This window comes from Poecilia mexicana, unplaced genomic scaffold (assembly GCF_051168715.1).
Source record: "Poecilia mexicana isolate PSO_F unplaced genomic scaffold, ASM5116871v1 scaffold_21, whole genome shotgun sequence".
Classification (NCBI taxonomy): Eukaryota; Metazoa; Chordata; class Actinopteri; order Cyprinodontiformes; family Poeciliidae; genus Poecilia; species Poecilia mexicana.
In genome coordinates this window covers 2,352,197-2,366,430 of record NW_028263390.1, presented here as the reverse complement: position 1 = coordinate 2,366,430, position 14,234 = coordinate 2,352,197, and the positions used below count along the sequence as shown (strand labels likewise).

At 39.3% G+C, this 14,234-nt stretch overlaps 1 protein-coding gene across 1 annotated transcript; it reads left to right on the top strand.

Annotated features, from left to right (window-relative positions):
- Nucleotides 1-1,601: 1,601 nt before the first annotated feature.
- On the top strand, nucleotides 1,602-13,748 carry ccn6 (cellular communication network factor 6). Its single transcript, XM_015013265.2, has 5 exons — nucleotides 1,602-1,745; nucleotides 7,286-7,565; nucleotides 10,053-10,289; nucleotides 11,965-12,137; nucleotides 13,106-13,748. The coding sequence occupies exons 1-5, from the start codon at nucleotides 1,698-1,700 to the stop codon at nucleotides 13,382-13,384; spliced, it is 1,017 nt and encodes a 338-aa protein (XP_014868751.2). The 5' UTR covers nucleotides 1,602-1,697; the 3' UTR covers nucleotides 13,385-13,748.
- The last annotated feature ends 486 nt before the right edge of the window (nucleotides 13,749-14,234 follow it).

Here is a 14,234-nt window from a genome sequence, read left to right as displayed (position 1 = left end):
TGCAGCCTGTCCTGATTGACGGCATCACAAAGGAGGAGTCACGTTTCACTGCAGCAGTTATGAAAATCGTTAGCGCTGCATAACTTTATGCTTTACGAAATTATGTATCAATAGAAATTTGTGAACGCTACAAAGCAAGTGTCAATCAGCCCTGATTTATCGCTGGTTCAATCATTGCTAATAATCATCACATTCATAATAGAACAATTTTATTCCGGAGACGGCGTTTGGAGATGGTATGTGTCATAAAAAGCAAGGCTTCTACAGAAACATGTTTGGTTACATGTTTGGTTCACAAATCTACACGTGACAGCGTGGTGCGTTGTTTCGTTCTGCCAGTAAAAACAGCTGTGGTGTGAACAAGAACATGTACGGAGCTGGGTGTGTCTGCTGGCTTCTCATTTCATGGTGAGAAATATTTACGCTCCCCTGTTCACCTCACCTGGCTGTAATGACCTCGGCTGTGGGCTGCACCAGAGAGAGCAACACTCTGCACTTTTCACTTTCACGTCCTTATTGTAGCAGCAAAGCCTTGGTACAATAAAATCACAATGTAAAATGTGGCTTATTTTGATTTTACATGATAGAGCAATACAATGTGAGTAAATTAGTGAAGTGGAGGGAAAGTGATGTATTCATTTTCAAGTCTTCTAGTAGATTTGATTTTGATTTTAATTCTATACTTTGACTTGGCTGTTGTAACAAATATACTTTATTCTGAACCACTTTGGTACCACTGCAGCTGTACGCTTAGGGTCATGACCCCACTGGAAGGTAAATCACACCTTAACATGACGGAGTACAAAACAGTTCCATGTGAACATGACTTCCTGCCAAACTGATTACTATGACACAGAGTGAACAAAATTAGTCAACAAAATTAGCCTTTGAGTGGATGTGACATATGGAGTCTGTATTGATTCTCTATTGACTGTGCATTGACTCTATATTGAACAAACCTTTGTTCAGGTTTGTTCATTGACTGTATTGAGTATGCATGGACCTCTGAGGAGTGAATGTTTGGCCTTTACTGTAAGAAGAAGCTGCTCCCTCCTGCATCGTTCCATGTGAAGCTTCAAAGGCGATTTGGCCCAAGGGATTGAGGTTGTGTCACATGGAGTCTTTAATCAGTGTAAACAGGAAGAAAATATCATCTCATATACATTCCACATTAAGTCGGACCTTACGGCTTTAGCACCAAAACAACCAAACCAGAAAAGACTGAACGGGTTTAATGAGCAGAACTTTGCTCATGAAATCCAGTTTGTTCAGCACATTCTCCTGAAAACCGGCCTCTCTCTTCTCTGCTAAATTATTCCTGGGTGTATGTCTGTGCAGCCTTGCAAAGTGGATTACAGATTTAGCACTTTCACCAAGATCAATCTGAGCGAGGTCCACAGACGTAGAATAAACAACTGGGCCGGGCTGGACGGCCCGGGAGCCACCCAGCAGTTATGAAGACAAATATTTCCCTTCAGGATCGGCGGAGCGAGGAAAGGTGTGTTTGCAGAGGAGACAGAGAGGCGCTTTGTCCCCTTCCCCAACAGGTCGGCTCTCCAATCTCTCCCCGTCCGACCCGACCCCACCCCATTCCACTCTCCCTCTCCCAGTCTGTCCATCCTGAAGCTCATTGTCCGACTCACTCAGCGCCCTGTGAGTCCTTCTCTGGAGCTCACCACAGCCTTCACACTGAAGAGATGATATCACTTCTCTGCTGCTCTCTTGTGCTCATCTTTGCTCAGCAGGTAAGAAGAGAAATCTTTTTCTGCTCTCACATCACTGACAGAGTGGATCTCTGACAGGTGATACAGGACGTCACTCAGCATCCATCTTTGAGGAAAAAAGACCAGCTTACTGATGCTTTGGTGCTCTGCATAGCATCACAACCTAACCATCATACAGAAAGACATAGATAGGCTAACATGTTGTTTGCATGCAGGCTGTATTCAGGGACTGGATACAGTCTTTCAACAGACTAAGCAGGCAAACACCGTTTTCTAAAGTCTGTGTGGTAAAAGCTCATGGAAATCAGTTTTTACACCATAAAATGAGCTCATTCAGTGAAGTCGGCAGACAGTCTTCAGATTTTGGGCATAACCCTCAGTGACCTTTGGAAAATTGTCAGCATAAGTGGAGCACAAGCAGCAGCAGCAGCAGCAGCAGCAGCAGCAGCATCATCATCATGCCGGATCACAACAACGCAGCGCTGAAAATGTTTAAAAGCTGCTGACAAGTTAGTGATCTGCTGCAGGTCCAAACCCTCTGAGCAGTCAGGGCGATGCTTCAGGGTGTAACCATTGGTGGAGGTGCTGAACCTCAGCCAGCATGCTGTCTCTGATTTGTTTAGACCATTAGGCTGACAGGAAGTGGATTATATGGGAACAATAGTAAGGACTAGGACAGAAATGAGTCTTAGTGTTGAAAATTCATAGGCCTGTCACGATAACAAATGTTGCTCGTTTGCGATAAACGATAATATTGTTTCAAAAACTTTTGACACTGATTTAATGGAAATGACTAATAATTCACACTATTTCCTGCCATAGATAGATACACTTTATTTTCAAAAGAACACATAACACTGGAACTGATAAACTAAAACAAAACAACCAAAAACAAAAATAAAATGGATTCTCAGTCTCCATTAACAAAAACCGTACTTGAGTAAACAACATAAAGCTAAAGTGGAAATAAATACTGCATTATGAAGTCTGTATATTGCTCTTCAGTAATCACTAGGTTTAAATAGAGAAGATGGGCACATCTGACTACCTAATGCAGTAGTTCACACTACACGAGTTTTTGCCCCTATTTTCCCCTCAAGTTAATCTTAGATCGTTGGCCGTTCTAAGATTGTCGCTGGTGATTTCGTAACCAATCATCCTGCAGAGTGATGTAGATCGTCGTGGCCTCTCCGATCTAAATCAGGGGTTTTCCCCGACTGGGAGCTTAACGCTGAATGTGACAGGTAGCCAATCAGAAAGCGCGGATTCTCCTCCGTGCTTTTTCAGGGGAAATTACGGCGCAACCCGAAGTCCATCGGAGATGATATGTGGAAACAACATTAATATTTATTTAACATTTCGTGCAAAGAATATATAAATAACAAGGGGAGGAGTTGAAGCCAAATTGCTATTGCAGTTGATAAACCCGGTAAGTTTTCAGCTGTTCTTCGTTAACGTGACATAAATAGGTTATAATGATTTTCATTCAGTCAGGACTTTACACTGACTCTAGCCACATGCATCACAGGTAGATTCTAATAAAGCATTGATTAATGCCTGATATTAAAATTAGTTAACTGGACTTGTAGCCATAATGGCTCTGTGGCTGGACACCACACAGCACGATCGAACCCGATCGAACCGTTATACCTAGGATTTCTGTCGGCTAATGTGTGGTCTCTCAGGTTTTGAAAATGGGCCGACAGTCGCCGACAACTTGTGTCGTGTGCGCTGGACATTACATTAGTGTAATGTCCTATTTCCTTCCTATTTCCCTAAGGAAGGGAAGGTCAGTGGAGAACACCGGAGTTGAGCCTTTTTTCATTCAGTGTCATCAAGAGAAATAAAAAAAAAGGCAGGAAGAGATGATAAAGCCGATAATTAAAATGAGGTCGATAGGTTTTAATTTATCGTGCGATTAATTGATTTATCGTTTATTGCGACCGGCCTAAATATTCACCGTGATAATAGCAAAATATGAATGATCGACACATAGTCCGACACTCATCTAAAACAATGTCATTAAGTAAACAAGCAACAGAAGGATGGAGAACTCAGCTGCAGTGGGTGGTGCCTCAGACTGCAGCAGGGCATCCAGCTCCGTACTTTATCTTCGACTGTTTCACAAATGCAGTACTTTATAATATATTACACAAAAATCTCATTAACCGTTGTAAAGGGATTTGACTGTGTTGGACTTTCATCCAGACAACCAATATGGAGGTATTTTCATTACTGGTGGGACTTGATTAAAATCTTTAATAAAGCTAATTAGAGGGTTTGTAAATAATTAAAATGAATTATATTCTAAGAGAAAACCACACATCGACAAAAATATACATTTCTAATTTTTTACTGATAAATTATTGAATAGACCAGAGCTCAGCAACAAATATATTTCAAATAAATTTGAAATGAACTAGTCTATAGAGATATTCTCATAATTTTTAAACAAATGTTTTCTTCTCAGGATAGAGAAGTAAAGTCAGTGTTCCTTTGTTCCTTACAAAGTTATCATTAATTTGTTGTTTATAAATCAGCCATTTATAATCAAATATGGTCTTTTGGGGTAACAGCTGAATATGTAATTATATGTTTAATTAGCTGAATCATAGCAGGAGGAACTGCTTTTAAGACTGTTAAATTGAATTTTAGTACATTTTAGTATGTGTGCATTTTTTTTTGACAAAATCATGTGATGAAAATTTGTCATTTTGGAAATATGAACAAGCTGTCACCAAAAAACAAAACAAAACAACAACAACAACAACAACAACAACAGTTTTCAAATGTAAAGTATTGAAATCATGTGAATAATATCAAATTCTATCATTGTGTCACAACAAAACACATTTTCAACAGCCAAATATCTCCTGCAAAGACTCTGGAAAGCAAAAAATATCTATAGTGTACATTTAAAATCAATTGCTTGTTGTAGTTGTGCTGCCATTTTTGGCAGTACAGATGCCTAATCAGCAACTGGTCTGCCATTTTGGTTGAGATGCATAGGCAAGTTGTTTCAATTTTCTAATGTTTGCACACTTGTAACCTGGCACCCAAACCCCTATGTTCACTTTGACTGAGTACACACTCTGTAGAGGGCGTAGCGCAAGTATTGGGATCGGGCTGCCATCCATTGCTTAGTTTGTGGATGTTGCTTGTGCATTGGATTTACAGGTGTACCAGGAACATCCAAAAACAAAGGTTCCGACTGGAACAAAAATAAGATTAATTGCCTTAATTTTTTTATATGTTCAGATCTATGTAATTAACTAATCTAAATGAAAACATTTATGTCCCGGCCCTAATTTAAACTCTTTCTCCAGATGCGTTTGATTTGGCAATGAGGGAATATTTTCATTGTCACAGTATATATGATGATATATATAAAGAAATATATATATATTTTTTGTGTGTGTGTGTGTGTGTGTGTGTGTGTGTGTGTGTGTGTGTGTGCGTTTGTTTGTAATACCTTGTGGGGACGATTTTCCTGACATATGCTACGTTGTGGGGACCAATCGCTCCTCGTGGGGACCTGAGCCTGGTCCCCACGAGGGGAAACCCTGTTTTTGGGTCAGGGGTCAGAGTTAGGGCTAAGGTATGAATTGAGTTTTGGTTAGGGTTAGGGTTAGGTATGTGATGGTTAGGGTTAGGAAAAGGGTAAAGGTAAGGTTTAGGCTGTAGAAATTAGTAGAAATGAATGGAAGTCAATGGAAAGTCCCCACAAAGATAGCAAAACAAACGTGTGTGCGTGTGTGTGTGTAGTAAATTTTCTTAATCTGGAACCCAAGTCCGAATTTCGTACCACAAACAAGCAAAGGTGGTATGACAATAAGAAATCCTTGAATCCTGTAGTGTATATCAAAAGACCTGGAATACATCTTCTGGGGAAAATAATTGTTCTATCAAAGTATATAGAAAGTCAGACTTCTGAAATGTTTCTAACTTTAAAAAAAAACACCAGAAAAAAGACAAGAAAATACTGAATGGATGCTTCCATGCATGTTTTGAGTCTTTGCATGTAGGCCTGAAATTCTCCTGGGCATGTAGCTATCTGCTGTGGAATCTTAACCTTCAGTGGATTTACTGAACAAAAGCAAGGGATCTTCAATAAACTGTACAGAGCAATCAGCAGTTGCTCTCTCTTTGTAGTGTTATTTTCTGACTGACAGGCTGAGCATCAGGCATGTAGAAGCAGTTTACAGATGTACAGTGAAATGTTCTGTCATATGATGATTTCAGATCAGAAGCTCTTTGCACGTTTAATTACACTCACTGACAAACTAGTTAAGCACCCGGACAGAATGATGGGGTTAAAGCGGGGTGTGTTAAAGGTCATAAAAATGTGTTGTAAAGATGTTACAACATCAGATCAGCTCAGTAGTAGATCCAGATGGTAAACTACAGTGTAGGAAACTTCCGCGTAGTCAACTCAAGTACAGGTAATGATCCCTGAAAAACACAGCACCCTCCGGTCTGGGTAACAGACCCGAGAGGGAAACAGAGACCTCCTTTGCCCCCATGACACTCCCCAGTGTTCCCAGGGCAGAAGGGATGTAAAACCTACTGGGGCCTAGTGGTATGTGTGATGTACCGAGAAAACCAACAAAGGGAGGTTCACAGAAATCATCATGATCACATGAAGATGTGGAGGAGCAGTGGTTCCACTCCAGACCACACTATAGAGAAAGCTTCATTTTCATTTGTTTCGTTCCTTCGGTCTAAAACCGTATCTTATGGTCATGGATGAGGTTTGGAACCTCAAAAGAGTTCAAGATACTGGATACCAGTATCATCACTGGCCTTCATGTGTACCAAAACACAATCAAATCAGACTGTTCCTACATATTGTTAGGCTCTGTTTTGTTCAAGAGTGTACAGTACTCCATTCACAGCAGGAAAGTCCTTTGGTCCACTTCTTTGATCTGGACCAAAAGCAGACTTTATCCTTTTCATTTGTTGCGGTTTGCTTTCATATTATGCATTTTTGCAAGTGGACTATAACTTGTAAACAAATCCATCATTTCTCCCATTGGACAGAAACAACAGGGGCAGGGCAAAGCAAAGACCCAGCGAGACAACAAAGTTTGGAAGTCAAGAGCAGCTCATTTAATGCAAGTTTTGCTGCTGCATGCTGAAGGAGGCAAGATGCTCTGACCCACAACATGCTGGCAGCAGCATCACTAGGCAGGAAACAACAAACCAATCGATACATGCAGCAGTACCGATAGCAACACTGAAGGGCTAATATTTACCATAATGCCTAGAACAAGTACCTCATGAAATTCATAACCTCAATCTGGCTCAGATTGAGGTTAGTTTGTATTCACACCAGGAGCAAACTGCATCAGAGTTTGTTTGGAAGTGGACAGACACCACCTCACAAAGTGGGTTTGGGTCCAGTTCTTTGGTTCACACAGGATTCACTTATACAAAAGATCCAAACCAACAGGGCGGAAAGATGTGAATACACCCATAGAGTGTACGTCTAAAGGAAGTGTTGTGTTAAAAAAACTGATTCAAACCAGTTCTTAATGAATGTTCTGTCTCTCTTTACACAGCCCACCGGTGATGCTCAGAAAAACGGGCAACAGCCGGCTGCCAGAGGAGGACGGGAGCCGGCCGAAAGGCGGCAGTTCTGCCAGTGGCCTTGCAAGTGTGCTGAGAGGACGTACTGCGCCCCGGGAGTGAGCTCCGTCCTTGACGGCTGCGGCTGCTGCAAAAGCTGTGCGAGGCAGATAGGGGAGCGCTGCAATGAGAGAGATGTGTGTGACCCACACAAGGGCATGTATTGTGACTTCTCAGCAGACAAACCTAGATATGAGGTTGGAGTGTGTGCATGTAAGTGTCTCTCCTTCAATTTAGTCAAAAGTCACAGAGCTTTACACAGTTAAATCAGAAAGATCATTCTTGATTGAATAGTGCAACGGTTTTTTTTTTTTCATATTCAAGACAGCTACAGAAACAAAAGTATTCACTCCGCTTGAAGTTTTTTTTTTCTTGATGTTTTGTGACATTACAACCACAAACTTCAATGACATAAATAGTGTTGGTTTATTTATGTCATACAGACCAACACAAAGTGGTAGGAAAAGAAGAGATGTGGAAAATGCAGCATTTCTGTTTAGTCCATTTTACTCCAGTACAATCAACTGTCCCGTTTAAAAGAGGCAGTATTATGTAAAAAGCAACTTTTTGAGCATTACATCATGTTATAAAGTTATTCCCTCATCACAAACATACATGGAGTGTTGTCTTGATTCTTTAAGGAGAAATCCTTTAATCTCCACGGCAACCATTCAGCTGTGCAAAACACCTGGTTGGACCTAGTGCCGCCTTCTAATGGCTCCTCCACTTCCTGAAGGTGGAGTTTCAGAAAGAGCTAATTTTATAACAACTGAAGGTAGCCGTTACTTGATTGTGCTTCAAAATGGCAAACATAATACTGTCCCTTTAAGTCACCTAAATAACAGAAGAACACAGCATATCAGTCAGGGAGAACTGAAGGAGTTGCAGAGAGTCACAGCAAAAAAAGAAAACTCTGCTACTAAGACAACTTTTAGTTTCACCCCAAATATGACCTTTATGAACAGCTGGCAAGAAGAAAGCTATGAGAAGTCCACTTCCAGTAATTCACAATCCATGAACCAATTGTGCATCACAATTCAGATGCACACCACACTATTAAGATTTTAAGTTGTAAATAATTTAGTGAACAAAGTGTCATTTGTTCTCCACTTCATAACTTTATGTTGGTTGATCCCTTAGTTGTATTTTATAAACGAATATTTCCATACATATGAACACAAAGTCTGACAGGTTTTGTGGGAATGTCAAGATGAAAACTGTCAAGAGCAAAAAGCACAGGTGAAGTCCAAACAGAGCTGGCCCCCGGGCAGCTTAGCTGGAAAACCAATCCAAAAACACGTTGGTGTGAAAAACGCCTGTGGAGATTTTTTTAGATATATTACTCTGTGGGGAGCTTTCAAAGAAGCCCTCTGTTATCTTTACATCAGACACATTCCAGAGATCTTTGTTGTTCACGTGCGTGTGATAAATATCTACCGTTTAATCAGACTATTAAGCTCACCTAAACCTGCCATGTCAGTCACAGTTTAACTGTTTCTATCATAAAATCAGATTGAAATCTGATCTTTGGGGGTGATGCATGGAAGGCCTCATATTGATAACGTAAAAGCTAAAATGTCAACACCTATTGCATTATCAAATACAATAACATATTTTGTAAATAAGAAATCCCTTTAATGTTTAATGCCCAACACTTCCATACATGAGTTATAGTGTGGAGATCTGGAGAAACTTGTATGAAACTAACACAGAAGACAGCTGTATGAATTATAACTGCATCAGATTATTTTCATCCAACTAATGAAATATTTTTCACACTGCATGCTTTAAAATGTTACAAATTAGTCACGCTCAGAACAGCGTTGACTATGTACAAATTCTATAATAAACTCTTTTCCAGGTGTACAGGAAAGTGAAGGAACAAACGAGAAAAGAGGAGGATTTATTAAAAAAAAAAGCTAAAGGTCAGGATGAATATTAAAAACAAATGTTCTTCAGTTTGAGGGGCGCAGGTGTGAAGTAATTATGGTGATGAGTTAAAACTGTTTTTCACTCTTTAAATAAAAAAAGTATTTAAGCCATTTGCTAAACAAATACAATAATGTCTGATTATGTTTACTTTCATAAGGTTGTCTACAGACTTAGCTGGAGTTCTTTGGAGTTATGTTTTCGAAGAAATATGCAGGAAAAAATGTGACGATGCTTTATGTATCACAAAGTGAAGGTAGAAAGAGCTACACTTTTCTCAGTCTACACTTTGTGTTCTTGCCATCGACAGGAATCTAAATATTCTTTATCTAATTTTGTGCTGGTTTTGTCTCATGTTTTCAGTATTATTACTTTTTGACTTGTGTATGGAAAGGTTGAAAATGGCTGAAAAAAAGAAAGAAAGGTGGCCTACAACAGCATCTGTCCGTGCTGCAGTTTTGACAAATAATGTAACAGAGCAATGATTTGTATGTTGAGGATTCTCTAAAGTTGCATTTTCTAAAACTTTAATTTTGAATGAGGATTAAATAATTTGTTAAAACAAACACTGGAATTATAAAAGACTAACTTTATATCCTCATAAGTAATGAAACTAAGTCTGGTCTTTATCTCTATGCTGGAGAACATTAAGTGTGGAAAACCTCATTCCATATTTTCAAAGGAGCGTATTTATCATGAGAAAAATGAACTGGCCCCGAGCTCAAAGGCAAACCACATGAGGAGTCCTGACGCATTTCCCCTCTCTAACAGACATGATGGCGGTTGGCTGCGACCTGAATGGGGTCCACTATGAGAACGGGGAAACCTTCCAGCCCAGCCCCCTCTATAAGTGCACATGCATAGGCGGAGCCATCGGCTGCACGCCTGCTTTCATCCAGAAGCCTCCTGGCCTGCTGGGCCCCGCTCCTCTGATGAGCAACAGACCAGCCGGCCTCCGCAACGGCCCAAACCCCGGCAAACACCAGCAGGAGACCACATACAAGACAGGTGTGTGCTCAGAGTAACTGGCCTGGAACGGGCGTCCATACTGGAGATGATTGTAGCCAGATGATTCAACGTTGCAGAAATGATCAAAATGAGGAAAATTGATCTGAAGTGATGGTAATCCTGGGACTTCTATTTAGTATCTTTATTCTCCCACTAGCTCAGGTTAGAACAACACTGCAAAAACACAAAATCTTACCCATTAAGTTCTGTGTCTAATGCAAATATCTTAGTTCACTTGAAATAAGACAAAACTAACTTACAAGTAACTTTTCAGCAAAACATAGGAACTTGTTTTCAGTCAATAATTCTTAATATTGATGAAAACATACCAGTTTCATTGGCAGATTATTTCACTTATAACAAGACATTTTTGCCACATTATGAGTGAAATAATCTGACAGTGGAACTAGATTTATTTTAATCAATATATGCCACATAAAGACAGTTACAAAGTCAGCTTTCTATCACCTGAAGAATATTTCCAGGATTAAAGGACTAATGTCCCAGCAAGATCTAGAGAAACTCATCCATGCGTTTATATTTAGTTGCATTGATTACTGTAACAGTGTTCTCACAGGTCTGAAATCAATCTTCCAGTTGCAGCTGATCCAGAACGCTGCCACTCACGTTGTCACACCACCCAGTTCCAAAGTCCCTACACTGGTTCCATGTAAATTATTTTGTTTAATCATTATTTAAATAGGCTCAAATATAGGATTATTTTGAGCCTATTTAAATCCCCTGTCAGACTCATGAGCAGCTAGAATCTCCTAGTTAGCTCTATGGATCTCAGCAACGCATCTACTGACGAGAAGTCTGAGCTTTAAATAGACCAGAATCCATCAAAATGCTAAGTAATGATCCTCTAACCATGTAGACATGGTGGCGCTATAGCTTGTGATTATTTTAGTAATCAATTATTATATAGATTAATCTGATGATTAATCGAGTCGTGGCATAAAAGGCACATTCCGCAGACTTTTCATAGCCATTAAAGCTTATTTTGTACAATATTAGAAATACATACAAAAATGCAAATAAACATTTCAAAAATAATAATAAGCATTGTCTTGCCTAAAATGTAACAGCATTCCTTTAGTGAATACTTGAACATTTGGAGCTAAAAAGAAAATACTTCTAACAACAACATGTGAAAATATCAGCCGTTTCTGCTTGACTAAACATCAACACAGTGTAGAGCTGGTGACTTTTTTTTAAATTAATAACTGGATAAATGCAAAATATACTTTTTTGTACAGTTTTGGCATAATTACTGCTCTGAGTGAGTCATTCTTTCAGCAGAGGGCCTTTTTGAACCTATGTACTCCAGTTGACGACTATTTAATTATTAAATTAGTTAACAGTTATTTCAATAATAGATTAATCACAGTTAATATGAATTTTTTCAGCTCTAAATCTGATTAGTTTTCTTACTATTTTCAAATTGTCAAAGTTAAGAAAAAATGCCTACATATTCAAATATTCTACAAAAATAAAAATGGCCGTCTTGGGATGTTCTAACTTTCTCCCCTGACTGTATTACACATTGAAACATTTCCAAGCCTAAATTGCCATCTGTGTTGTAATTAGGATCAGACCAGCGCCCCCTGCAGGGTGCTGGTGACACAGCATCCTTTAACTATAACACTGAAGGCTTACAGGGATCCTCCTTTAGCTTGGAAGAAGAACTGTCTGGTCCAGACGACCCCCTGGAGCCCCTGCTCCAAGACCTGCGGACTGGGCATCTCCGTCCGTGTCAACAACGACAACGGAAAATGTGAGATGAGGAAAGATCGGCGCCTGTGCCTGCTGCGGCCGTGTGAAAAAAACCTGCTGAAGAGCATCAAGGTGATGACTTCGTCTCAGTTAACGTGTGTTTTCAATATGACGATGTTGGGGTGCACCGATATGAACATTTAGGCTAATATCGCTGTCCCATATTAATATTGCTGTTATGGTTAACAATCCATTATATGTTTCATTACTGCTTCGATGGCCACACCACTGACTTCACACTGCTTCAGTTAGACTCCCCACAATCCCTTGCTGCATCACTGTCAGATGACCAAACAAAAACCACACCACCGACCTCCTTCTCTACTCCTCCAGAAAACAAACAAACAAAAAAACAACAACAAAACAAAACAGCAAGATGGAGATAAATATTGGCTTGTTAAAAAATGACTGATGTGGGTCGATAACGATGTTGGTGCTGATGCATCATAAATCCCTACACCGGTGCATCTCAGGGTATTACAGTATCATTGAAAAGTGTGTGTTTCAGCAATTTGACTTAAAAGGTGAAATTTATGAGATATTTAGAGAAGAATTAATAAAATGTCTATATTGATTAATGAATGATTATGATTATGGCTAAAAGATTATGAAGACCTGAAACTGATCTTCTCAGGAAACTTAAATATCCAATCTGACTAAGAGTCATTCTCAGACATGTGGGTCATCAGAAACTCAGGTTCACTTATTAGCAGAACTCCAGTGAAAAATCAATAAACATTACCAACTTTTTTTTTGGTCATTTTTCTTGTGCAAACATTACAGTATTCTTGACATAAAACTGAACTAACTTACAAATAACCTTTTGGCAACATGTAAGAGCGCATCTTATGTCAAGGAATCTTAATGTAAGACAACTTAAGTCAGTAGTTTTCACTATGAATGTGTAGGGCCTACAAAATATTTCTTCAATAAAAATCTGTTTCACTTTTTATGTTGAATTACTGAAATTAACTTAATATTGTAATTTTTTTAGCCTGCTCCTGTAATACCTATAAAGACAACTAGAGTTTTTTATCCAGGTGCCAAAGGGGAAGACATGCAGACCAAAGTTCCAGGCGAAGAAGGCAGAGAAACTGCGCCTGTCGGGCTGCACCAGCACCAAGAAGTTCAGACCCACGTACTGTGGCGTTTGCAAGGACAAACGCTGCTGTGTCCCCAACAAGTCCCGCATGATCAAAGTGAACTTCACCTGCAAAACGGGCTCCAGCGTTCAGTGGAAGATGCAATGGATCTCGTCCTGCGTGTGCCAGAAGTGCACGGATCCAGGAGACATGTTTTCTGACCTGCAGTTACTTTAAAAAGCGCCAGAGACAATCAGCCCGAAGAAATTCTAAAAGAACGAACACAAAAGAAAAAAAAAGGTTGAAATCAGTCATCAAATGAAGGAAAAAATGTTATGTTGAAAGATTTTATGAGCTCTGTCTTTAAGACAGGTGTGTGCAATAGGAGGGAGAGACAGATGGAAAGCTGGAACTCCAACAGGAGATGAATAAAACTCTGTGGCTTCATGACTGTTTTTGGGTATGTAATGTATAGAAAATATCTTGCAATATCTTGATATTTGGATTTGTAAGTTCAGCCAAATAAATGTTTCAGATGTCCTTAAATGATGAGTGAAGGTTTTGTCAGCTGATGTGTCTGAATAAAATATATTTAAAAAGATTGGTTAAAACTCCTTCTGAAGCAGCTCACAGTGCTTTGAACACAATTTTCACAAAGCTTTACAGTAACAGAAAAGATGTGAATCCCTGCAGCCTCGTTCAGAAAAAGTCACACATTAAACATGGCATCCATGTTTAATTGTAGCTTCTCCTTCATTATGGAAATAACTGACATGACATCACCTGCAGTCATCTATTTTAGAAGACATGGAAACCTGATAACAGAACATGAACTAACTTCTACAGATGAATGGGGAAGCAGCTGTGAAGTATCAGTCTGGACTTGAGTTTATACAGAGATGAATGTTAGCAAAGGGGAACACTATTTTGTAATAAGTAGGCTTATATTAAAATGAAAAAAGTAAGAGAAGCACATAAATGTAGTTTTAAGCAAAATCCAAAGTAAAAAAAATGAGAGAATTAAAAATATTTTCTATCAATTCAGACCAGAACATCAGGAGATCCTTCCTCACATCCAGCTGTGGAC

Bases quoted from the DNA above. Each gene is read 5' to 3' on its own strand.
- ccn6 (XM_015013265.2), top strand. From the start codon at position 1,698: ATGATATCACTTCTCTGCTGCTCTCTTGTGCTCATCTTTGCTCAGCAG. The intron at 1,746-7,285 runs GTAAGAAGAGAA...CTCTTTACACAG, and splicing joins TGCTCATCTTTGCTCAGCAG to CCCACCGGTGATGCTCAGAA. The intron at 12,138-13,105 runs GTGATGACTTCG...TTTTTTATCCAG, and splicing joins ACCTGCTGAAGAGCATCAAG to GTGCCAAAGGGGAAGACATG.